The sequence below is a fragment of the Passer domesticus genome, chromosome 3 (genome assembly GCF_036417665.1).
Source record: "Passer domesticus isolate bPasDom1 chromosome 3, bPasDom1.hap1, whole genome shotgun sequence".
Lineage (NCBI taxonomy): Eukaryota > Metazoa > Chordata > Aves > Passeriformes > Passeridae > Passer > Passer domesticus.
The window spans coordinates 23,631,863-23,658,826 of NC_087476.1; the positions used below are offsets into that span (position 1 = coordinate 23,631,863).

At 37.3% G+C, this 26,964-nt stretch overlaps 1 protein-coding gene across 13 annotated transcripts in view; it reads left to right on the forward strand.

Moving 5' to 3' along the window:
• Positions 1–10,043: 10,043 nt before the first annotated feature.
• MCPH1 (microcephalin 1) overlaps positions 10,044–26,964 on the forward strand; it is a 122,322-nt gene continuing 105,401 nt past the window's right edge. For 8 of the 13 annotated variants that reach the window (XM_064412135.1, XM_064412136.1, XM_064412137.1 and 5 more), the window contains exons 1-8: positions 10,044–10,135; positions 12,172–12,263; positions 14,563–14,681; positions 19,621–19,705; positions 20,253–20,373; positions 20,665–20,805; positions 21,770–21,865; positions 24,060–25,046. In XM_064412135.1, the coding sequence (XP_064268205.1) occupies positions 10,117–10,135; positions 12,172–12,263; positions 14,563–14,681; positions 19,621–19,705; positions 20,253–20,373; positions 20,665–20,805; positions 21,770–21,865; positions 24,060–25,046 (1,660 nt within the window). In that variant the 5' untranslated portion in view covers positions 10,044–10,116. Of the gene's footprint in view, positions 10,136–10,388; positions 10,438–12,171; positions 12,264–14,562; positions 14,682–19,288; positions 19,345–19,620; positions 19,706–20,252; positions 20,374–20,664; positions 20,806–21,769; positions 21,866–24,059; positions 25,047–26,964 lie in introns of those variants that run through there. The other 5 variants (XM_064412146.1, XM_064412145.1, XM_064412148.1 and 2 more) reach the window with 3 other exon arrangements.

A 26,964-nucleotide genomic window follows, 5' to 3' on the forward strand; every position in this document is an offset into this window, starting at 1 on the left:
TCTTTCAAGAGTCAGTGAGAAAGGGTCATCAACCACTCACTTGTTTCTAGGTAAGAGCAGAGTTTTTAACAACTATTGAACAATCTGCTATGCTACAAATTAACAGATGAATTCCATAGTGATTTCTCTATCGGTCCATACCTTATTAACAAAAATGCTCTGTATTTGCCACCCTGAAAGATAGGCAAAATTATCACAAAAAGTCTGGTCATGGGTCTGAAGCCTATTGCTCATGCCCAGTGTTTTTATGGCTAGCCATTTCTTCATGAGTCTCAGGCCTTAATTTCCAGCCAACAAAAATCAGCTTGAAAATTTCAACTAGATAAACAGAAATTATTTTTGGAAATGTCATACAGTGCTGCTGGGCTTCATGAAAGGATAGATTTTTAAGTTTTTCAATAGGCATATGGAAATGTAACATGCATGTGGCAAATTAACATAATGCAGCAAGAACAAGGGAATCTCTTAGTTCACGTGATGTCTAGCTTTGTGTTACACTGTATCAGAACTACATGAGGTGAAAGAATGCAGAAATTTAAGTAGTTAGATAACCACTTCAAAATTATCTCAGACTTTGTAAAACAATCTTTGATCTAAAACTTTGGGTTGCCTTATAAAAGTCAAATAACAGTCCTGTTACCTGTCTCTGGGTTTCAGTATCTTTCAGTCTGAGGATCTCTTCAGCTTTTCCAGTAGATCTTTGTGTCACTTTAAATTTTCATACCCACTTGGTTATTACATAACAAATACTGTTCATATTACAAATCTCTGCTAAGTGATCTATGTATCTATAGCTCACTCTTAAATGCAGAGCACCCTTTTACCTTGTTGTGCTATGTTTTGAACAGTCTGACAAAGTTGCTGACTCTTCTCATATGGTTCATTGTATTCTGATGATACAAATATATTTTATCTCTGCCTTGACAAAAGAGAAACTAGAATCCAACTTCAAACAACTGAAAAGCAAACGGGTTAACCTTTAGCACTCCCAAGTCTCCCACCTGCCATTTACCTTTCTTATAATCCATTTCTGAATTTTTTTCCATTTAATATTAGCTGGCCCATAATCATTACTAGCTTCACTAGAATTGCATAAACGATTAGTTTGGTCCCTCATGACCACAAACATATGATCAGCAATAGAAACAATCAAAATGGTTTGGCTCTACTTGAACATAAATGGACATTTATGTAACATTTGTCATTTGCTCCTTTGCTGCTTGCCTACAATCTACTTTCACATGTGCTGAGAGTCACACTTTGCTCTGCTGCACTTCATCTACCCATTTACTGTGGTAACAGGTTAGCTAAGAAGAGCTGGAAGCATGCAAAACCTTTCTGCAGTTCTTAGTCTAGATGCTGTTTAAACATATTTGAAAAAGAGGAGGGAGATGGGCAAACAAAATTAAAGCAAAGCAATTTTTAGGATCAATCATTTTATTAGAATGTACAACATGAAAAGGCATTAAATAATGAGAATTTCAGTTGACTCTATCAGTTCCTTTTCTAAATGCCGCACTAAAAACTAAGTGCTTTGTAGCATTCTAGAAGATAGCATTCCTAGTAGTAAACTATTCACAGAATTATAGAAGGCACCAAGTTGGAAGAGGCCCATAAAGATCATTGTGTTCAACTCCCTGTCCCTCACAGGACTATATAAAATTAACCATATGACTAAGAGCATCAATGAGGCACTCCTTGAACTCTGTCAGGCTTAGTGCTGTGACCACTTCCCTCAGGAACCGGTTCCAGTAACCAACCACCCGTTCAGTGAAGACCCTGTTCCTAATTTTAGTCTGAACTTCCTTTGACACAGCTTCATTCCATTTCCTTGTGACATCTTGCTGGTCACCAGAGAGACATAAGCATTTCTCTCTCTGCTGCCTGCCTTGAGAAAGGTTTAGATTGCCATGAGATCACCTCTCAGCTTTCTCTTCTCCAGGCTGAACAAGTTTCTCCAGGGTGAACAAGTCGAGTGATCTCAGCTGCTTCTCCTAAGTCTTGCCCTCAAGAACTTTCAGCATCATGGTCCCCCTCGCCTGGAGACTCTCTAATACTTTGATGTCCTTCTTATATTGTGATACACAAAACTGCATACAGTAGTGTGGAGGCTACAGCTGTGAAGTGTTGAGAAGGACAACCACCTCCCTCAACTGGCTGGCAATGCTGTTCCTGATGCACCCCAGGACACAGATCACTCTTTTGGCTGCCAGGACACTGCTGACTCATATTCAATTTGCTATCATCAGTGTTGAAAACAAGCAAAAAAGGTATTACACGTCTCTGCTTTGTCCATGTCCCTGCTTAGGAAGTGACTGACCCCAACAGCAACAGACCAATACTACTTCGGATTCTCCTTTTGATATTAACATATTTTTAAAAGCCCTTATTGTTGTCCTTCCCAGCTATAATCAAGCTTTGGAAACAGGAATTTTATCCCTACAGTATCTCTGTATTCCTCCCATGTTGCCTATCCTTGTCTCCTATGTCCATACATTTTCCTCCTCTTCCTAAAATCTAGAAGATCCCTGCTCAGACAAGCCAGTCTTCTTCTTCTTCACTTGACTTATGACATTTCGGAATTGTCTGCCTATCTGTCCTGAAAAATCTATAACTGTCCATTACAAAACCCCATCATAGGACTCATCCCATCATTTTTGTCTTATGCCAATGATGTCATAGATATGGGACAGAGCCAAAGCTTCTAGTTCTTTTTTATTCCTCATGCTGTGCACATTTTTTTATAAGGACATTTCAAATGTAATGTAATGAGCACATTGTGGACCTTACTAGCACATGATCCTTCAAAACTTGGCATGCCACCCCCATGCTTACCTCTAGGGAGCCTGGTTTTATCCCCTTCCCATTTTAAATTTAGTTTAAAGCTCATTCAGTGAGCTCTGCTAACTGCTATGTAAAGATCCTTTTCCCCTTTGAGACAGGTGTATCCCATCTGCTGCCAGCAGGCTTAGTGTCACGTAGACCAACCCATGATCAAAAAAATCAAAATTCTGCCAGTGATACCAGGCTCACAGCTAGGTACCGATTTGCTGTTTCTTCCAGTGTCTTCCCTCATCATTTCCTGGATGGTAGGATAGTAAACACTACTTCTGCTCCTGATCCCTTAACCTGTTGTCCCAAGGCCCTGAAGTCTATCCTGATTGCCCTCAGGCTCCCTGTTGCAATTTCACCATTGCCTACAGGAAAAATCAGTAAGAGACAATAATCTGAGAGTAATACCAGAGTATGAAGTTTTTTACCATATCTTTAACCCAGGTCCCAGGGAGGCAGAAGGCCTGTTCTTCTCTACAACATCAGGTTGCAGGTCGTTTTGTTTCACATACAGAACACCACAGTCCTGGTCTATAGTACAGGGTGAAAGATGGCATGGACCAGTTCCACAACACCTTACACTGGTCCAAGCTAGACGAGCTTCCACTCCTTCTTTGATAATGTGTTCCCGTCCCTGTTTGCACTGGCACTGTTTCTCAGAAGTCATGCACTGACTTAATTCAGGGAGCTGATCTAGCTGAAAATTCCTAGAATTAAAGGATAAATCTGGTCGGAAGGCATTTTGGGAATTTGTCTAGTCAGGTACAACACTGAACTCAGACAATATTTGCTTGGGGCTTTGCGCACTGTGTTCTTGAACACTTCAAAGAACAGATATTCCACAACCCCTCTGGGAAACCTGCTCCATTTCTTGGCCCAGTTACCTCAATCTCTCCTCAAAGGACAGATGTTCTGGTCATCCTGATAGGCCTTCACTAAACTTACTGCAGTTTCTCCATGTCCTCCTCCTACAGAAAGAACCCAAACCACACTTCATTATTGCCATAAGTCCTTTCTTCCTGTCCAGGTGCAGGATTTTGGTTATTTGTTGAATTTAACAAGGTTCCAATCAGCCCATTCAAGTCCCTCTGAATGGCAGTCTTTAAACTCAGTAGTACAGACATTACCCCTCAGTTGGAATCACAAACTTTCTTACAGCATCAAGGCTCTCAAAACTTGAAACTTTAAAAACATGAAAATATGTATTCTCAGTCAGAGTTTATCTAATCCAGTAACCTGCCTCAGATAGAGTTTCAACCTCTTTATGGTCTCAGGATTTCCTGAACTAGGCATAACTGTGAAATACCCACCTGAATTCTGTGACCATTCTGTCAGCCACAACACTGAGCTTCTAGGAGTTCTACCATTTAAGTTCCTCTTGTCTTGAAAAAAACACATTTTCTTGTTGTTATGAATATGACTTCCACTGACTTCTTTGAATGCTTATACTTTATTGGAAAAAGAGAGCAAACAGCCTCTGCTCAGTATCTCTCTGCAGGTCATTCATCAGTCTGTACACCCCTTCTTAGACATCTGCCCTCACTTAGCTGTGTTCCAGACAATATTGAGGCCCACTAAACCATATGGAATCTATCGCATACTTCTGCTCACACCAGTCACTCTTCTCTGAGCCTGAACCCTACCACAGCCTCCTTAATTTGGGAGACAAGCTCCCAAATATAGGATATAGGCAAACTATAGTTAAAAGTATAATAATATTCCGTGTTTTGCTGCCTATTCCCAAAGAGACAGTAACAGAAAGCTCCTTTTCTGTGCATACCATTCCATCCTTTATACAAGTTAGAAATTCTAGCTGGCAAGTAAAGCACTTCAGATGCTTTCAAATGAGCTTTGATCATTCATGTCAGGGTGATATAAGTTCACACCACCGGTCTCTTTGCTGTGTCCATTGCTTCTGGATGAGTCAGCTGCAGCAAATGTGAGTGCTGCTTCAGTTCACAGCCTTAACTCCAAATTTACCCTACCATCACATTTCCTGAGATTCAGGTAAGCTGTGGAACGCACAGTAGGAGACAGAAACCTTAAATTGCTCTCATATGTTCAAGCAAGACCTGCCTGAACACACACAAGAGGACTGTTTTTAAACAGTACCTTTTGGGTGAATTTGCCAAGTGAGAGTAGAATCACAAAGCATTGGAGATATTTGTTGTTAATGCTGTCTTCCATAGTCCAGAGCTGCATCTCCACAGAGATGTATGAAAAGCAAGAAGCCTGTGTTCAGTAGTACAGTTCTACATTGCTTGGGAAAATCACAAACCTTCACAACAGAATTTCAGTATAGAGGTCAGATAAACTGGCTTTTCGACCCCTTCAGTTTCAGGCTTGAACTGCAGGCAGTGAAAACTGCTCAAAGGGAAAATGATAAGCCTTCCATGCCATCACGAACCACACAGACACCTGCTTATTAGCATGTTGATCATACTCTCAATTACATGATGGGCTGTTATTTTGCAGCACGTTGCTGACTTTTTCTTCCACAATAGGCCTCTGTGGTCACAGTGCATAAAAGACATTGTCTTACTGGGTGAATTAAAATAAGGATAGATCTCTATCCTATTATCACTGTTTCACAAAAGCAAAATAAAGCTGGTGCTGTGTCAGCACATTAGCCGTGGATATAAAAACAATGATTTCTTAATTACAGGGTAGAAAAAGAAAATAAAACTGATCACTGCCTCACTGAAAGTAAAAACTATTAAATGTTTTTTCTTTACTGAAAAAGGTCTCATACTTACTTCACGCCATTTTCTTAATCACGAACTTCACATTGGAAAATGAACAAAATCATCTCATTGATGAGAACATTCAACAATTTTGTAAGACTATGCGATCCATAATGTTACACTGTCTTTATGACAGGAAATAAATATCCCTCATAATTTTTTCCATGTTCCATGAAACACAAATAAGAACTGAGAGTAGCAGTAACATTTTTTTGACAATGACGAATACACATACATCTCACAAGCATATGCAATTTTTTTTTTCCCAGCATTGCTCACAATGGCTATTAAAAAGCTGCTTTTTCTGTTTGTTTGGCTTTTTTTACTACTATCTACTAATAATCTACATAATATATACTAAAATTAATAGGAAAAATATGACAGGAATTTCCTATTGTCTGTTTAGAATGAACTATTCTGCAAAACAGAAGTGGAAAGTTAAAACATGCCTTTTTAAGCATCAGCCAAAGGAGAAAAACAGGAGCACAAACAAGCCACTGTTTGCAATTTCAAGAGGCATTCTGCTTGTGGAGAAGCAAAGAGACTAGAATGCCTCTGAGGCTACTGAGGTGTGACTCCTGTATCTTATCATGATAACTTTGAACAGAACACAGCCACCAAAACACTGCACAGTTTTGTATGCTACTTTAAAAATCAACATTCGAACTGAAACAGGCACAGACAAGAACTGTTAGGCTTACCAAGAAAACAAGAAGTTTACCTTGTCAGAGTAGACAATGACAATTGATGTGGACAATCAGAGCTGATTTCTGCAGCTTCCTCCATGAAGGCAGCATGCAAATTTGTACCTGCTCTAACCACTTCTTCCCACTTCTTAATCTGTAATGGTCAAGTAGCATTTTAGAGATGATAACTCCAGTTTTCCTACAAGTGTTCAGGTCTTAAATACACAAACTGATTCACTGGGATTTACTACTTTAGAGGAAGCAGCTGTTTATCTGGGACATAACTCACAGCTGGAAGCTTAAGATTAAAAAAAATAAATACAAAAAAGTTAAAGCTGTTGTTTGCACAAATTGGAAATAAGCTCATAAATCCACCCAACCAAATAAACAAACAAACACTACCCAATAATCAATATACAAAATCAGACTTTACTTAATAATAGCAAATCTCCTTATTTGTTCTAGGAGTCTTTCATATGCTTAATATCAAGTCCCAGGGAGAAATACATAGCACACCATCTGAACTCCGTGTCTGAGAACTTGTCTCTGTGATATAGCCTTACAATTACCGTCCCAAAGTTCACCTCCCACTTTTACATCAATAAATTAATGGCTGGCTGAAAAGGGATCTTTTAAATTACCAAAGCAACACTTAAGAATACAGCTCTTTTTTGTATTTTACCTAAATCTGGAAATTTATTGGATTGATAGTTTTTGTTTTTTAACTATTACTCCTTTTTGATTAGGAGGTCAATTGAAATGTAACTTTCACAGTTCCTTCCTTTCTCAATATAATTAACCTGTAAAACTCTTTCTTAATAGAACAGCATTCTATAACCTGTATGTCCTAGTAAGTACTGACTGTAGAGAAATCATGTCAATATAACAGTTAATGCTATATTCCTAGCTTTATAGACACCATGACATTACATATCATGAAGCCAAATACCAAGCCTATTTAGAGGGCATTTACATTATGTTTACTTAATGTTAATAAGCCCCATTCATTGTAATTTTCAGAAGTTCATTGTAGCTTGAAAGCTAAAACACCCTGATGTATTCAAACTGGCAAAATAGCAGCTGTAAAAATATAGTGTTGCATTCTGTAAGTACTAGAGGATGATAAATTCTGAGTAACTGACAGCAAGACAATACTGGCACAAGAACAGACAACTGTTACCTACCAGGGGAGTTCTGAAGTTTAGTCATCATCTGGGAATTAAGTTCTTAAATTAAATCCTAAAGTAACTCTAAGGTCAAAACTACAATAGTTTAAGAAAAAAAATATAAATTTGTGGGACAGTTTCAGTATTCTGTGTATTAATTTCCATGATAAAAAAGGTGGGCATCCCAAACCCAGTGTTCTCATGAGTAGTCCTCGTCTGGTCTGATAATGAATTACATCTTCTTGCAATTACTACTTTTGATTGTCTCTACCAGCGTAGAATCTAAGCATGCAGGTATAATTGCACATTTCAGCACATTTGCCTTTAGCATATATAAAACCTGGTACTACCTTTCAGCTAAAGGCTCAAACATAGCCTGTGGGGGTTTTTTTACTGAGGGCTTTCATTGTACATTTAAATCTCCCCTACCTCTACTTCTGGACTTGCCTTCAGATCAATGTTCATAGACGCTGCATTAGACAAGACTCCCTTTTCCTTGAGGCACAGTTGAGAACCTTGGTAAAAATATTTTATTATTGCCTAGCAAAGAACTGTGTAACATCCTGATAGAAGTACAAAGGATAGGTAAATAAAAACAAACATATATATGTAGATTGACTGGTTACTTTATACACATAGTGAATACATAAGTGAAAGGAACACATTCAGCAGAGGAAGCAACCAAGAACTTATGCTCAACACTTGCCACAGATCTAGTGCAACACCAATGCCCTGGAAATGAAAAAAAAACTGTATCAATGCCAAAATATTACATACCAGATTAACAGATCTTGAAAAGCATTAGTATAGCCATCTGCTCAGTAGACTCCTAGGAGTCAGGATCTGAGTCTCTCCATGAAAGTAAGAATGTGCATAATCGACCACACCAAAACCTTTTTAGGTCAGCACTGTCTCTCCTGTGCAAAATGACTGAAAAAAAAGAACAAAAGTAATGAAAAACGTGAAGTGTTCCCTTTACCTTCTCAGAGTTCAGCAATATACAGTTCTGCTAAGGGAAAGGTGATTTTGTACATTTTTGATAGTCTTAAACTGGTTTTCATTAATTTGCTGGATTTGCCAGCACTCTGAACACTTCCACAGCGTCATGAGGCACAATGTGGAAATATGTCTTCTGAGAAGACCCCATCTGGTAGTCTCTCTTGATACTAACTGGCTGTTGTTGGGAACATACCTCTCCATGTTCACCTTCCACACACACTCATGATTTCAAGACCTCTAGTACATCCCCCTTCCACCATTTCTTTTCCAAGCGGACAAGTCATTGTCTGAATAGCTATTTCTCATATGGAAATCACTTAGTATCCTTGTATTGTTTTTCCATGTCAGCTATATTATTTTTCAGAAATTAGCATTGCATATTGAAGATTTCAGAACAGTACCAATTTGTACAACCATATAGTAACTCCTGAGCTCTGTGAGTTGCACAATAAAGCTATGCAGCATCATTTTCCTCTATGTGCTCCTTCTTTCTCACAACAAATCTCTTTATACTCACTAATTCCCTTATTTTATTATATATTTTATCATTTTTCCCTGGGAAAAGCATGACTTTTTCTCTAACTTCCCTCTGGTATCACATTTGCCACACTCCAGCCTTTGAGCACCAAAGCCAGCTCCTGTTAGGGTTCCCTAACTATAGTTTACAGCACAGTTGCCCTCAAGCAGTTTTACATGCTTTGGTAAATACTCTCTCACAGTGCTCTTTACTAACCCCTATTTTGCAGCCTTTTTCTGTTGTTTTCTCACTTCAGACATTGCAGTTAGAGCTACCAGAGAGTTGAGAGGCCAGCAGTTCTCTGGACTTTCCTACAAACTAAAATTCTTCAGGATTGCCTCTTTAGGACTCCTTATGGCAAACAGTCACACAGAAAATTCACTCAGTGTTTGGCTTTGTCAAAACTTCGTGGCATCCTGGCCTCTATCAGCAGTAGTGTGGGCAGCAGGACCAGGACCGGTGATTGTCCCCCTGTACTGAGCCCCGGTGAGGTCACCAAGTGCTGTGTCCAGTTCTGGGCCCCTCAATTCAGAAAGAACTTTGAGGAGCTGGAGCAAGTCCATAGAAGGACAGTAGAGCTGGTGAAGGGTCTGGAGCACAAGTCCTGTGAGGAGCATCTGAGGGAGCTGGGGGTGCTTAGCCTGGAGGAGGCTCAGCAGGGAAGGGGCTCATTGCTCTCTCCAATTCCCTGAAAGGCAGTCGCAGCCATCCAAGGGTCAGACTCTTGTCCCAGGAAACAGCAACAGGACGAGAGGACATAGTCTTAAGCTGTAGCAGGGGCGGTTTAGTTGGATATTAGGAAGAATTTTTTTAACTGGAAACGTGATTATATATAGGAAATGGCTGCCCAGAGAAGTGGTGGAGTCACTGTTCCTGGAGATGTTTACGGAAAGACTCAGTTTACAAAGCGGTCAAAGTGGGTCATAGCTTGGACTCGATGATCTCAGAATTATTTTCCAGCCTATATAATTCTGTGACACTATTTCCAGCAGCATTCGGCGGTGCCGAACCTTCCCCGGCGCGGAAAGGGCTGCAGTGGGCCGAGCACACCCATTTCCGAGCAGGGCCGCGGCAGGGCCGCCGCTCGCCCCGGTGCGCAGGCGCGGCGGGGCCATGCGCGGGGGCGGGTTTGAACCGTGGCGGGCGCTGCGAGCTGCCGGGCTGTGCCGCCAATGGAGCCCGCGCTGAAAGGTACCGGCTCGGCCGCCGTGCGGTGGCTTCTCCCGGCGCGGCCGAGAGGAGCCGCCGGGCTGGCGCGGCTCCGCGCTGCTCCTGCCCCCTTTCGCCTTGCGGCCCTTGTCTCGGCGCTTCCCGGCAGGGCGGGTGACGGGCCGCTGTGGAGGCCCGTGGCCCGGGGTGTCAGCACTGCCCCGCGGGGCCTGGCGGTCGGCCGCGGGTGGGAGCGGGCTGTGCCCGGGCAGCGGCGGCCGCCTCCCTCCGCTCGTGTGCCGCTGCCACCGCTGCCCGCCGGCCCCTCTGTTCTTCCTCCTCCGGTCAGTCGTGGCTTTCTTCTGCATCTCAAAATTTCTGCCTCGCCAAGTTGCCCTCTCATGGCCGTTTCCCTCTGCGATCGCTGCCCTCTCTGAGAACTTCTAAGGCTGACGTTTACAAGAACCGATCTCTACTCAGAGCTCTTCTAGTTCAAAAAAGCGCAAAGCACTTCCTCATTTTCCTTTCCATCAACTGTACAAAAACTGCAAAAAGCTTTGCCTTTTGCTGAAATATATTTGATTAGCTAAAATTGACTAATTATTATGAATGTGAAATACACCTTTGATCCTACTGCAAGTGCGTGGAGTTTTAAAGTAGCATCCCTTTAAGTTTTTAGTTAGACCTGTACTGAAATGTTCTAGTCTGTTTTTCTAGGAGAATTTTAGCTATGAAAGTTCTGAAATACTTGATGTAAGAGGAAGGTACTATCTTTTCAAATGCAAGTGCATTGTTTTTCACAACTGAACTATCAAGGAAGAAGGCAACTCTGGCAGAATCTGTCCCAGTCTATAGTAGCAGAATGAATACCATTAAAAGCACATTGGAGTAGACTTGTCTTAAATTCCCATTTATATCTGAAGTCTTACTACTGATAATAAGATTTTTCCCAGTGCTTTGCATGAGGAAGTGCTTTGTTTCACATTTCTCTTGTATATCAAAAATATTTCTAGTAATTGTAAAAATGTTTTAACCTTTATAAGAGTTCTTCTATTGTTATGAATAATTGGAACATTATTCTGGTTTTCATTTAGAAAGAAGACAGATGAGACTACACAACAATCAGAAGGATATGCTTAATTATCTTGGTAGCTAAGATAATTAAGCAATATTTGCTAAGGGTGACCCTTTTAAAATGAAACTCTTGGTTTTATTCATGAGTTCTTAGACTTGTCTGGCCTTGGCATGAAGTTATTTTTGGTGAACTGCCATTTCTCCAGTTTTTGGTATTTTCCTGATTTGCCATTCAATATGGGAAAGTGGCATGGCCAGTGGAACTGTAGGTCCTATGCAGAATTAATGAATATATTGTTATGAGTTTTATTTGTTTATTCCTCCTTGTCAGTACTTCTGTCTTTGGTTGGTTGCTTGGAGATATTCTCAAGCAAGGCTGACTTGATTCCTTGAAGAGTTTATTAATTTATTAATTTGCTTAATGAAGCAGGCTAATTAAATCTGAATATCTTAAGTTGCATACGGCAACTGATATGAGACTTTATTAGCCCCTGTCATAGGTACTTAATTTTGGATGTTTCAATATAAATAAAATGAAAATTGAAGTCAATTGGAAACTGTTAAGTAATATTTCTGCAAAATTTTCTGGGAGTTTGGGGAAGGGGATAATTCTATCGTGGTGATGACATTTTGTTCTGTAAGTTGTGTTGTATAAACTGGTTTTCAAATTTCTAACTAATCTGAAGATTAAAAGTGATTAAATAATGGTAAGGGTGAGCAGTCATGTAAAGATATTGTATTGCTTGTTAAGCTGGTAGTGTGTTTTAAATAGATGAAGTAGAAAGTTAGCTGGTGTTAGACTTCTAAGTTATTTCCATTACAATTAATTTAGGGGACATAAATACACTAAAAAAATTCTTCTGCTAAAGTCTGACAGTTTACTAAAGGCTGTATTTGCAACTGAATGCAATATGCATAAAAGAAACTTTTATTGGAAAGGCAGTTTAACCAGTTTTACCATGGTATATACTTCATCAGTTGTTGTTTTCTGTCTTCTGATCCAGGTATTTCTGCCTTTGTAGAAGTTTGGTCATCTAACAAAACAGAAAATTACTCAAAAACCTTCGAACGGCAGCTTCTTGATATGGGAGCAAAAGTAAGAAGACTATTTTGAAATAAATGGAATAGGAAAGATCTTAATTATAAATTAGCTTGAGTGTTCTGCTTGTCACATGTATTTCTTTTTAGTATGAGTTTTTAAAGGGCAAGAAGGGAGAAAATTAGAGACCTGAGAATAGACCAATGTGCTGTAAAATTCTTGCTACTGACAGATGGGAAAGACATTTAAAGCCTTTTTACATCTACAGCCCTCTTTGCATATTAATGTGATAGCATGCTCCTCGTGGGAAGTATTGGGCTTGCCACAGAGTGTGGGCAAAGCAAATCTAAGTCTTGAAAACCTGTGGTTTACAAGTATGTGCCTTATATTATTTTGTTTTCATCAATTTGTAAGCTGCTTCTCTGTTGTTAGTACAATGTTTCCTAATCCAAGTACTGTGATATTTTATTCTTCCATTCACTCTCCCCAAATTTAGGCCAGTTCCAGAAAGTGTTAGTAAAAATATATCTTAAGAGTTTCAGTATATTTCTTAATGATTTTTTTCCGTACCATGTATAGTTGACTTGTAGGTGCAAAAGATGTTTAATTTCAAACAGCGACCAAAGTCAAACTGGCATCTTCCCTTCTGGCACATTGTTGCTGGTTAATGGAGATTTTTACAGCCCAGATTTTTTTTTTATTCTAAAAAAATAGTTGTGTGGACTCCCAGTGCTCTTTAAAATGGACATGTGTAGATGTCTCTTAGCGTAATTTAGCAAATCTTGCTGCTGTCCCCAGATCCTTTCTTTCTGTATGGAGTAAGCTGAATGAGTGTGACAGAACAGTTAGGGTAACTGGTTTTGCTATTAAAGCAAACACAACTCTCAATAAATAACTCAAGTAAAAAGAACAAGAAATATTTCTGTGCTGTAGTGTCAGACCTGTATAATTCTAGTCTTATGATGTAAGACTTTTCTCACAGAAAATATGGCAGAAGCATAAAGCATCAAAATTCTTCAAAAGGGTCAAGATAACCAGATATGGTGCAGGCAGCTGATACATATGAGCCTACTTAGTATATCCCTACAACTGAATAGGAATGGTCATGCCCCTTTCCTATTCCAGACACTTCCCTGTTATTGGCTGAGCACTACTAAGCTGGCTTGGATCACTGTGTCAGGAAAATAAATTCTAAATTAGTTTTTTGCTAGATTCTTGATTCTGACATGTCAAACTAAGTTCAGCTGAGCAGCAGAAGACACATAGGGTAGGGGGAGGAGGTGGGAAAGGTGAGAGGGAGTTGTAAGGTGGTGCTCCGCCATAATTTGGAGGCAAAGCTACATCAAGGATCCTTAGGGCATGGGTTGTGAGCTAGATACTGGCAAAAGTGAGTAAGGAATTGCATCTGGACTAATAATTTGTTCTATGAGAGACTAATGGATAATTTTAAACCTAGATACTGAAATATTATGCGGTTTTGTCTTCTAAGAAGTCATAATCAGCCTGCCACCAGCAATGTTTGGAAAAGCTAAATAGTTTTCTTAAAGATAAATACAGACCCAGTATGCTGTAGGCAAAGTATAATGATGCAACTGAGGTCACAACAGAAAGTTATGGAGCTATTTCTATTTGGCTGGGGAGATGCTGCAGCAAAAAATGACTTCTATTGATGTAACCACATCAACAATCACAACTGATCAAGCAGTTCTGTGTGAGGTGCTTAGTCTCCACAAAGGAAGCCTTGTTTGTGAAAAATGGAGTATCTAGAACTGAAAACATCACTTGCCAATAGAGGCTGATAACTGAAAATTTGATCATCTGTGCTGACTTCTAATTTTCTGTTATTCTCATTTTTAAAGTATTCCCATATAATTTTTGTTTGTAAACAGCCTTTCTCTCAAAACTAAAAGTGACTTTTATTGATGAAATAGTAGTTTAAAATATGAGGTTAGCTGTATGCTATTAGCCTAAAGATGTTTTATTATTTCTTTGGATAGTGGCATCTGCTTTCTACCCTGGCTACTGCGTAAGAAATTATGTTGCACTATATAAATAAAAATGTTGCAAAATTAGTGATACATCTAGGGTAGGGAGCTGAAAATTGTAACCTAGAGGAGACTGAAAACAAAGGGCTATTCCATCCCTTTAGCCTGCATTAGATTGCCTAATGAGACTGGAGTTTTAATTGCTTGAGGCTTCTTGTGAAGTTGGGAAAGATCAAAAGGGTCCTTAACATAATGTTTAGAATAAATTTTTACGCTAGTGGTATATACACTAAAAATGGGCTACACTAGCTGGTTTCATTAGCATTTCCAATTATCAGACTTAAATATGAGCTCTCTGTGTATTTCTGCAGGTTTCAAAAACTTTGAACAAGCACGTGACCCATGTAGTCTTCAAAGACGGACGTTTGACTACATGGAAGAAAGCACAGGAGATGGGTGTAAAAATAGTTTCTGTACTCTGGGTGGAAAAGTGAGTACTTGTCATTATAATGAATGTGGCCTATTTTAGAGATAATATTTTATTAATAATAATTTTCTAGTATTTTTAAATTGAAAAACTTAAATACAGAAACCATTTTATTTAATGTATTTGAAATAGTGATAAATATGTGAGTAAATGATAATTTTTCTATGACATTATTCCTATTATAAAGCATGTGACTTACACAAAAAGGTAACATGTCAACTCTAAAAAAATTAATGTGGTGAAATAGTTTCATAGTATATTTGTTAAGAGTTCTACTCTTGTGCTCTCAGATGGCATGTATAGACAGTGAAGGCCATATTTACACTGAATACAATTCTTCCATTTTCATATGTAAAAGCACATTTCATCAAGGGCATTGTAGTGTTTCTGTCGTTAAATCCTGTAAACAGAATAAATCCTAGCAAGAAAGAAAAAGATCCATATGTATTCTGGTTTTTAAGATATTTGACAAGTTCAGAACAAAACTTCATGAAGATACTCTTCTACCATATGGAAAAAGTTAATTTTTTTTTTTTAATTAAGAAAAATTTGATCTATGCAACCAGTCCTTTAGAATTTGGTAGTCCATAGCTGCTTCCCTGAATGTACAAAGTGCATGTGAGGCCTAAGATTTCAGATGAAGTGTAAAAACACAGTTTATGAATATGCATGTGGTAAACACTTCAGTTGATAAATCAATGTGATGGTGGAAATTAGACTATAAATCAAGTAAAGAAAGCCTTACCTGTACCAGTTGTCATAGGCATGGAGAGGTAGTGGTCTAAGTGCAAACATTTTAGGCTTGTTTTTTTAAAAAAGGAGGGAACAAGAAGGGAGGACAAATCTATGCCCTATAGGCACCTAAACGTAGAACAGTAAAGCCTGGAAACCTGTGATGCAAGTCCATTAGCTAAAAAAGAAATTCACACAGACCTGCAGACGCAGGGGTTTTTTGGTTTGGGGTTTTTGTTTGTTTGTGTCTTTTTTGGTGTTGCTCTTGGGTTTTTTGTTTTTTTAAGTATGTCAGATATAGAAGTTATAGCCACACAACCCAACCAGCTTTAACACCAAGGAAGAAATACCTTAAGTTCCTGAAAATTAGGGTGATGCAAAATTTTGTTTATATGAACATATCTTTCAGGGACCTGGTGCTATTTGAATGTGTGACAGTGATGATGATTTCAATACTATGTAAAATTAAATATGCTCTTCAGGTGGCTAAGTGTGTAAATACAGAATTTGAAATCTTAGTCACATGAACTATAAATTATTGATGATTTCGATGTGCTGTAGTAAAAAGGATCTCATAAAAGTCCAGGTGAGTAGCACCAGCAATGAAAGAATGACAGTGCCTTACAGGGGAGAGTCTAGGATATGTCATACAGAAATACGCTCTCTGTGGTAGCAGTTCTACCACAAGAGTCTCCTCTGCACTGCTGGGAAGGCATTGAGTGGATGAATACTGTAGAAAGCTGAGGCATAGAAACAACTGGGCATGTGATACTCTAGGGGACATCATGGAGGTTTGAAATCCAGGTGTAAAAACCTCAAGAAACTTTAACTTTTGCGGGATAACAGCAACAAAGGAAGAAGACAAGAGAAAGCATCTAGAGGGAAAACTTTGGTTGTTTGGTAGGAAATAGAAGGCTAGCATCTTCCTGGTATCTTTTAAATTTTCCTGTTATAATTTTCTGACCAAAACAAGGTCTGGGTACATGACTTAGAAGATGAAGTTTGTTGGAACTGGGGGAGTCATCTAAAATAGATGTATTTTATTGCAGAGGAGGACCCAAGCTGTGAATTATGATTGAACTTCTCTGTAATCTTTTTCTTCTGCCCTTTAGTTTAAAATAAATGCCAAAGGGTACAGAAGAACATACAGCTTAGATTGGTGTATACTGTAAGCAGAATTCATGAGAATATCATATCCTTGGGCAAAATAAAGGTCAAGAGCACTAAAACTTGTATAAGAGATAGTAATGAATATTCCTACTGTTCATAGGATTATTCAAATTAGGCACAGGCAGTACAAAATTAAAATGAGTCTGGGCTAGTATACATACACTTTTTTTTTTTTGTAATAAGAGAACCAGAGTGCCTGAATACGTTACGTGTGTAGTACATCCATGTCTTAGACAATGGTAGGCAGAAGATAGAAGATAATTTATTGAATCTTGGAACGATGTAAATAGGAAGGACTGAATAATGTGTACCCATAAAATTATGGTCCTGGGTGAATGGAAACTTAGTTTAAACCTGATAATTTGTGTAGACAAATCATGCAGAGTTCCTATGATTTGAAATTTTAGTATTGCTAAAAAAGATGGCTTGATTAACCAGCTGCTTCATTCAGTAGTAAGTGGAACATTCTCAAAATGGTCAGAAAAGCTGTGACATGTTATCTCATCAAGGTAATAGTACGTATCAACTTTCTGGTGCAGACTGGGGGTTGGTGACTCCTGTGGGAGTGCAGTGCAAAACCAGGTATGTTAGTTATAGCTTGATCTTAATTGGTTTGTGGATTTCTGTTCAGACTATATCAGAGAACCTTTTCGTAAGTATGTCTGCAGTATAAGTGTTCATACTGGAACACCAAACCCAAGAAATTCTATGACAGTGCTTTAATTTAAAAAGGAGTCTAGTTAAAATGGAAGAAGTTCTATTAAGAAACTAAGACTGAAGGGAATAAAATTCTTGCTGGTGTCAAGAAGGCTGTTTAAAACAGTCCTCTTAAGCATATCAGAAAGATGATCATTGCATTTTGGTACTCGCCGTAGATATTTTCATAGCATTGTTACCTCAGCACTAGTCAAAAATCAAATTAAATAGAACATAAAAATTCTTATAGTGGAATGACAGCATTTTATCATGGTTATATTTGGAATGTTGCCAGGGGATAACAATGAGCTTGACTGAAGTTATAAAATAGTTTTCTTACAAGATGTGATTGAACAGACAAGAATGCTTCAGTCTGGAAAAGGATTGGAGATGGGAGACTACTGTGAACACAAAGCTTTGTGTAGAGAGGCTGAATGGGAAATGAATGTCTCTTTTCCTTTTCAGTAGAAAAGTTGGAAAGTATTACATCAATACATGTGGAGACAGATTCAGAGAAAACAGTAAATTATGGGTTTTAATAACACAGGGTTAGGCTGTAGAACTCCTTGTTGCAAAATCACAGTGAGCAAAGATTTACACAGTATAAAAAATTGCTGAAGCAATTAAACATTTCATTTCATCAAAACCCAAGTATAGTATTTCATCTAACCATCTGACAACAGAAATCTGTGGAGCAAAGTAAACTGGGAATGTTTGGCTTTGTTTTTATGTTCTTATATGCTCTTGGGAATCTTGATATTGGAGGATACAGCAGGGTGCTGCAGTATATGGTATTTAATCTGGATGCTACTTTTTGATGGTGGAGCTCTGAAAATACCAGACAAGGAAGCAAGTAATAAACAATTAGTCCAGCATTTCCTGATTCTTCGTCTTTGTGGAAAATACTCACATTTAACAGCTGGCAAACCCCTATTTCCATCCTGTTAGACTTGTACCCCAGTGTTGCCTTCCCCTGAGCAGTGCTTGAGCCTCTGAGGAATATGCCCAATGAGCTGAAAAGTGCTGTAATACTTAATTTTCTCTATAGAAGCCTGAAACACTTGAAGGGTTTGTGTAGTATTTAGTGATCATTGCCTTGTTGCATTCTCACTGGATTTCTAATGCTCTTTCCAATGATTTATGTCAAACTTTTATTGGAAGCTTCTGCTCTATAACATGAGCATCTATTTGCGCCTAAACTGTATGCAGTTCTACAGTTTAGGAAGAAATTTGAGAAGATAACTCTTTAAGATGAAAATTAAAAATCAGAAAAATTTATAACTGCAAAGTTATTTTAAATTTTAAAATGATTGAAATGATTGTTTGCTTTTGCTTTTTTTTTTTCTTTTTTCCTTTCTAAGAATGATAAATGTGTCTAACTTTAAAAACAGCGAACCAAAGCCATGGACTTGCTGTCATGTAAAAAAATTCAAAGTGTAATGCAAAATGACTGACAGCTTTGGGATCACTGAAAAAAAGTTTTTTACTGCTTCTTCAGCACAAATACTTAAGTGAGCAGCCTAAAAAAATATCAAAACCCAGGAACAAAACCCCATATAAAATGGAATAGCTACAACCTGCCCAGATTAGGCACACTTAATACTTCCACATCAAATGCATAATTGTGAAGCTCTACCTATGTTTCCTAAGCAGGATATTTCATCCCACAAAGAAGTTATATAAATCATTTACATTCAGATTTGTCTGCAAAGTAAAAGATTCATAGATTTAATACGAAAATTTTCTTCTCTTTTTCTTCTCCAAATCAATGAAATCTCTGAATTAATGTAACTTTTCATGTAGTCTGCATCTGTGCTGATTATTATCCAGAATTTAATAACAGTCACAGATGTCCAGCTGGTGACTCTCTCTCTTTGATGCTCCTGAGAACTCTAAATTCAGTGAGTTTGACGAATATCTTGCAGTGGTTTGTCTCTCTTGTCAATTTCAAGCCGAGAGAGGATGAGACCGTAACTGTCCCGGCTGCCACCGTGTGGCGGTTCCGTCACTAGATGTCACCAGAGCCACACGAGCGGCTGCTGCGAGCACAGCCCAGCAGCTCGGAAAGGTGTGGAAAATAACGAGTGGCAATCTTGCCCCTCCAGAACAGCAATTTGGAGGGCATCATTGGCACAAAAATTTGGATCACATATTTGGCGTGTAATAGAGGGGGGAGGGAAGCAGTAACATTACAGTACTTACCTTAAAGTTTCACACTTAGAAAGGTGAAAGATGTTTCAATATTGCAGGACTCAGGCGACTCTTCTTGCAATAAAGGTTCTCATTCTTCAAACAAAAACAAGAGAATAAAAACCCACCAAACCTTCTCTATTTTACTGTACAGGTGTCGAGAAACTGGAGTCCGTGTTGATGAATCCCTATTTCCTGCAGTAGATACTAATGAAGGATTTCTACTACCAATCAAAAAAGTATGGGTTTTTTTAAAATGAGCCTAGAATAAAAAACTTTAATGTTTGAACTTGACTTTTTGACCTCAAGCATTTGAACTATTTCCAGAACATTCTGTAAACTCTACCTATCCATCTGAGTAAGAGTTTGGATAGTCTATTGCTGTGATCTTGTGTCATCTTATCTGAAGAAAGTATACTAAAAACAAGTTTTTGTATTTGTAATTAAAAATATTAAGATTTAAATTCAAATTATGTAACAATGACTAATAAAAAAAACACCACTACTATGTGGATTATGTTTTACAGAGTTGCAAAAAATACACTTGTATTTTTAAAAACTACCTTTAAATCTTTAACTTTGCTACAAGCAAAAAAAAGATCTGTTAGGTTCTTTCTTATTTAATATTAAAGTTTACTTTGCAAAATGCTAATTTCTGTGATTGCCTGTGACTCTAAAGGAGGTGATAAGCAGCATAAATACTGTGACAAAGTGGCAGGCAAAATAGGAGATGTCATTGTTTTGGCAGTTTTATACATATAGTTAAGAGTTTTGTCTGTCTTGTAGCACAAATGTATGCAGCCAAAAGACTATGTTGAAAAAACTCCAGAAAATAATAGAAAACTTCAAAGAAGACTGTACCAAATGGCAAAAGAGTTAGCTCTACAAAAGACAGCAGTTAATGCTGGTAAGAATATTTTTTTACTAAGATCCAAAGTTTTTTTAAAGCACTTGATGGGATTTTGGTGTTTGTTGGTTGGGGTTTTTGTGAGCTTTTTGCATCTTGCCATGAGAAATTAAGTTGATGTCATTTTTACAGAGTTCTTTGCAGTTCTGTTGTGTTAAGGCATCTGTAATGATCTTTATCTAAGAAAACTTTTTTTTTTGCCAAGTTTTTATTTAAAAAAGAGAAAGAAACTTCTTCTCAGGCTGTTTCAACATTCAAATATTAATATATAACTACAATTTCTTTGTGCAGATACAGATGTACCAGTTTTATTGTTTGAAGACAATGGTTCACTTAGGTACAGCCCTGTCAATAAGATAAAAGATCAATGCAATGAAATGGAAAGAAGAATAAAGGATATGAAGGAAAAAAGAGAGAATCTTTCTCCTACTCGTAAGAAGTTGAATTTTACTTACTTATGAAGTTGCAAAAATGGCTGCTGGTTTTATTGCTGGCTTTTTTGTGCACCTGTGCTCTCACCTTTAGAATTTTTTTCATATCTTGTTTGCATGTCTGGAACACAGTAGTTGCAAAATAATTTTTTGATCACTAGGCTGTCCAAAGGACCAATGTTTAACATAGACTTTCTAGCCATGTAAAATTATATTATCAACTCTTGATTAAACTTTACAGTGAGACACTAAATCTTATTTCCTGTTAAATTTTAATGTGGGTGCTGTGCATGACAAAGATTGTAATGTTATTACTCCCACATCAACAGTTTAAAAAGGACCCCAAAACTGATATGTGTCCAGGTACTGAAGAACAGAACCTGAAAAAAAAAAAGTTAATAACCTAATTAAATAAATCTAGTAGATTTTAAAATGGGTATTCTAATGGATTAAATCTAGATTGTAGTTTTCAGATTTTTTAATGTTTGCATTATCTTACTGAGTAAATATTGAGGTCTAATTCATTAGGTTTTGCCAGTTGCTCTAAAAATGTTGAATGTGGACTATCTTTTGGTGGGGCAGCATCTGTAGTATTTGAAGTTTTAAGATATGCATGTCAGCTAGACTGTCAATTTCTATTTTCAAAAACAGTTGTGAAAGTAAAGAAACAGTAATACATGGATGAAAAATTAAATCTCAATTTATTTCAGTGAAGCTTGTATATATTGTCTCTCCAAATTTTAAGGTAAATCTTCAAACATTAAAAGCATTTCTGCTATATCAAGATGTGATTGCCAATTGCAAGGCTTCACAGATTCTTTAGTAAAATGCCTCAATGGGCCTTAGAAATATCAGTAATAATTTCTAAATAGTTTTACATTATTCTTTAGTTTCAGAAAAATGTTCTGCTGAGTTACCTAGAAAAAATGCTTACAAATATCTAATAGCTTTTTTTGTATTCCTAGGTTCACAGATGACTCAAACACATCCAAGTAGCTCACCAGGAGACTGCCCACTTCCTACTTGTATCTTAACTAATTCAGAAGATGAGTTGCTACCTGGTAACTAACACAACTTAATATATTACAGAAATTAAAAATAATACATGGCCTTTATATCTTACTTTGGAAAGTATGGTATACTGAAATGGGAACTGTATCTGTTTTCTCGATCTTTTATACTTAAAGCTGAATTATCTTAGTTTTTCCTTACTAAAGAAAGTACATTGTACTAAGAAGTCAAGAAAAATTGAGCATGAGGAATACCACTAGGTAAAGCTCTGCCTTACAGCTGTATTGCTTGCCTCACTTCCTCCTCTCTACTCATACCATTTCCTATTACTAACTTTGTGTCCTACGTGGTATCAATCTTCTCTGCTCTTAACAGTGATCATATATAGAACACAAAGTGCACTCCAAAGAGTGTGATATGGGAAGCTCAACAGAGATCTGAATGAGGGTAAGACCTCAAAGAACTGCAATGTCTTCCAAATTTTCAGTTGAAAACTGTGAATTTGAAAGTTAGCCTGATGTGTTTTTCAGATTAAGTGGTCAAGTTTGAAGAAATAATACAAGTAAAAATAAATCAGCTTTTTAAATGTTGTATGGTTTAAGATGGATTAAAATAATTTATTAGCAAGGTAAGAACCTCATAAAACTATTCTCATGAATTAGAGGTTTGTTCCTGTGTTTTGGTGTATTAGCAGGGCATAAGAGAGGAGATTATGAAGTCTGTTGACTACATCAGTGAACATCTTAATAGTATTGATTATGTGTGCAAGATGTGTGTGCTTCAGACCTCATGTCATCTCAGTCACAGGGGCAAAGAGCTCAAGTCAGATGCTGGCCTCGATCTCAGTAGAAAAGTGAGGAGAAGGGAGTCTTTAGAATTTGTAATAAGGGCCACTAGAGCAGTTTGCCTGCTCTCCGTTCTCCCTCAACAGTAAGCTATACCACATGCTATTTTGAGGTGTTATATTTTATTGACATGATACAGGAGTTCTGTCATGTTGGCTTACCTAAGAACACAGTGGGTATCTTGCAGCCTGTGACAGCTTGTTATGTCTTCATGCAATATTAGTGAGAAGTAATAGTTGAATACTGGAAGTAGCATAGTTCTGCCAGCAAACTCTTTCACTTTGGTAGATTAGTTATGTGCTGATGAGGTAGAACATTGTGATTTGAGAGCTTTGCTTGCATATGTCCCTTCAGCTTTGCAACTGCACAATGTAATTTTACATTAAGAGCAGATCACCAATTCCCATGACCACATTCAGTGTAGCTTCCATCTCCAGTGCTCTGTTACAGTGTCCCCTATGTTTGTGCCTAAGAGATATATGAGATTGGTTAATAATGGTTTAGAAAGTTCAAGAAGCCAGGTTAATTTGAGGATTGAAGCTGACTTCGTCAGCTGTCAGTATGAGAGACTGATCATACCACGTGAAATTTATCTCTACATGTTTTATTTTTCTTAATATAGTTAGCTACACTATATGTTTAAAAATATTATCTATATCTAGTAAGCAAATAACATCAAGAACTTACAGAAGGAGTATTCTGTGATGTTGCACTCAACAGCTACTTAAGCAGAAGGTTTTATTGCAATGATCTTGTAGAACAACAGGATTTTAAAAAATGTATGTTGATTAATCGTACATTAGCTTGTTTTGGAGGCATTTATTATGAAGAGTTATGAAAAGATTCTGTGTAACACCTAACGCAAATTAATTTCATAAAAAAAGCTACAAGAAATAAGTCTTTATCCACATTCTTATTATTTTTAATACATATTTAATGTATGTGACATGATAGTATGGTGTTGTATTTAAATCCATCTTAACTGCAAAATCTTCAAAGTGGTACTAATGCTGTGGTAGCAAAAATTGTTATTGAGTTTCCACTGTTACTAAACCTAACTTTATCACCATATAATCTTGCTTTCTCTGCAAATGCAAGAGGAATAACGAGTTGCTCTGTTGCTTTATTTCAAGAAAGCAAAATGGGACTTTTGGGTGCTTATGACCAGGTTAGGGGATACAATAGCTAGAACCATAGGTTCTTGTCAGCATAGAATGTGCTTTGTGTAATCCATTTTCTGTTCAGTTTTTCTTGACTTGCCGTATAATATCCAGAGAAGTGGCTAAATCTTTTTTCTTTTTTTCCCAGTTCAGGAATTCCATATATATTTCACTAAGAAATTGATACTCTCTCAGTTTTGTTCAATACATTTATATTGCCACATTTTTTTGTTTTGCAGAAGAACAAATGGAAGACTGCTTGAACTCAAGTTGTGGTGATCTTTGGAAAACTGAGACGTTAAAGAGGCAGAGAACAGAGGATACTTGGACTGATATTCACGTGTCCATGAGCACATCAGGGAATTCTCCATCACATGACAATGAGGAGAAGAGACTAACACCAAAACGACATGCCGGAAGTTTAACAGAGAAACAGATTATACAGCCCACTTTGGATGACAGATTGTCTTTAGGGAAAAAACATTTAAAGTTTCCAAAGAAAAATCAGAAGAACAAGAGCAAGACTACTTCAACTGCAAATGAAAGCCCTCTTCTTGAGGGCTTTGGTCATATTACTCCTTCCAAAAAAATAGTCCAGTTAAATACTGTTCCTGCTTTGGTTGACAGTTTTTCTAATTTGCCTGTGAATAGTGAAGACTTTAATGAGACTTCACTGAATAAAAGTTTCCCTGTTGACAGAAATGATTCTGTTCTTGAAGACAAGAAGAGGAAGAAACTACAAACTTTACCAAGTTTGAAGCTGGCTACCTCAGAACTGGGTGCATCAGGCTCTATGGGGTTCTTGCAAGCAATTACTACATATAGTAAGTCTTACTGCACTGAAGAGTCTTCTTATGAAGACTTCTTTTCATCATCTAATTCAAATGAAAATGAAGTACAGATACAAGTACCAAAGGAATCACACAATCCTCCTGAAGTTTGTTGCAATGACTCTCTTACAAGCATGGACCTACATGATGTGAGTTTCTGTGAGCCACATAACACTACTAAGATGAGTAGGAAGATGTCTATTTCAATAAATTATTTTCCAGTAAAGCAAAAAATCAAACTGGCTAAACATCCAGAAAGCATACCATTAAGTGTGTCAGGTGGTGAAAAAGATTACACTGGAGAAGCTCTAGATATTGATGATGTGAACAGGCTGCTGCCACAGCATGCTCATGAAAAACCCTACAACAGTGTAACGGACTGTCCTCACTCTGCTGGTAAGTTACTACATAGAGCTGGAGAATCAAAAGATATCATCCTGCATTAGATATACTGATGCAACTAAATTGCAAAATGAACTGCCATTCCAAAAGGAAAATCACTTCAGAAACACACCAAAAGAAGAACATACTGTGGTGCTGACTTAATTACTGAGTCAAATAAATGAATGCATAGAATCCAAAAGAACACCTGTTTGTTTTCCCATGCCTTACAAACACAATGTCATAGGAGATAAGGAAACTGCTCACTGCACACAACAAAAGTAATGTTGAACCTTGTTTCTCTTAGTCTCCTAACTTTCTGTTGCTGTTCAAAATCTGTTTAAGAAACCATGATCTCTTCATAGGTTCCCTTGTTCAAACTATTTTTATTTCACAAGTGAAAATTGTTACCAAAATTGCAGTTAGGGTCATGAAATCTCTGGTGGAAAAAAATATTTCAGTTAGCAATGTGTAACTTATGTGGTGAAATCAGACCTGCAAGAGTTTCAATGTAAGCATCTTTTTCAACCATTACTTTTTTATATGGAACTGATCTTAATTTTTAATTATAATTTTAATTGTATTTTTTTTATATTTAAGCATTTTCAAGTTGGTTTAGCATAAAGTATTTTTGTGTAAGTGATACTAAAATATTGAATCTCAGGAACTTCTCTGAAAGGTGCTCCTAACTTGCATTGGAATAATTTTCAGTTTTTGATATTTTGAGCTTTGTCAAGCTTTACATGGGGTTGAATATTTGTAACTATAATTGCATTTTAGTAATTTATCTTCCCTAGAAAATTCTGTAGTAGTGCATCAATTAATTATATACAACTAATTATTAACTTAAAGGGCTCAACAAACTTGCTATCAGACTTACGAAATCCAGTGGGGACGTTGAGCCATGACTGTGCCTATACATGTGAATAATAAGCTGCTGAACTGTGAGCTGCCATTTTGAGTTCCTTACACCTGTATTTTACTATCTGGAGTGCATAATTTCTTACACAGTTTAAAAAACAGTGGATGCAGGTATATGCTATACAGATATAAAGGTATACCCATAAAGGACAACCTTCTGCTCCAAGTGATAGATGAGCCATGAAGTAGAGATTCTATGTTGGATCTTGTTCTCCCCAAGAAGGAGGTGCTGGTGAGGAATGTGAAGCTCAAGGACAGCCTTGCTGCAGTGACCATGAAACGTTGGTGTTCAAGATCTTGGGGCAGAAAGGAGGGCATGCAGCAAGCTTATTACTGACGTGCTGGACCTAATGAAATGGATTTCCCTAATTTCACCAAAGTATATTATTTCCATAGATTTACACAAAGTGTGGGCAAATAGGACCTCAAGTTTGACAGCTTGAATGAGCTCACTTAAAAATGGAAGGAATCAATAATGTAAGAGAAATTGTGTTTTCCCTAATAATGCAAGTTTTGTGGTAGAAAATTAAAATCTTGTATTACACTTACTCCCATGATGTCTATGATGGAATAATTGATTTTTATTCATTATGGATTAAGCATTTCCTTTTTTAATTAAATGTCAGTTGTTTCTTGTCCCTATTAGTAAATAAATTGTAAATGGGTTTTTTTTCCTGTGTATTGTACATTATTTGAAAGCTGGTAAATCCAGTATATTTTTAAAAACTAATGATTTGTCTTCATTCATCATATATATATGGTTACGAGTAATCAGCCATATAAAATGTTATATCTGTTTTAAATATCAAACATTTTTTTTGCCCATTTTTTTGTTGTGATTTTATGTCAGTGGCATTTTTACCCAGTATCTTTAATGACTAGATGATTTGATAATCTTTATTTCCATAGACTACTTAGAACATTTCAATTTAAAGCAGAATATGCAGGCTAATCTGAAACCAAATTTGCAAGGCCTAATGCTTATGTGGTAGCAAGCTTGAGTTTCCTTTGT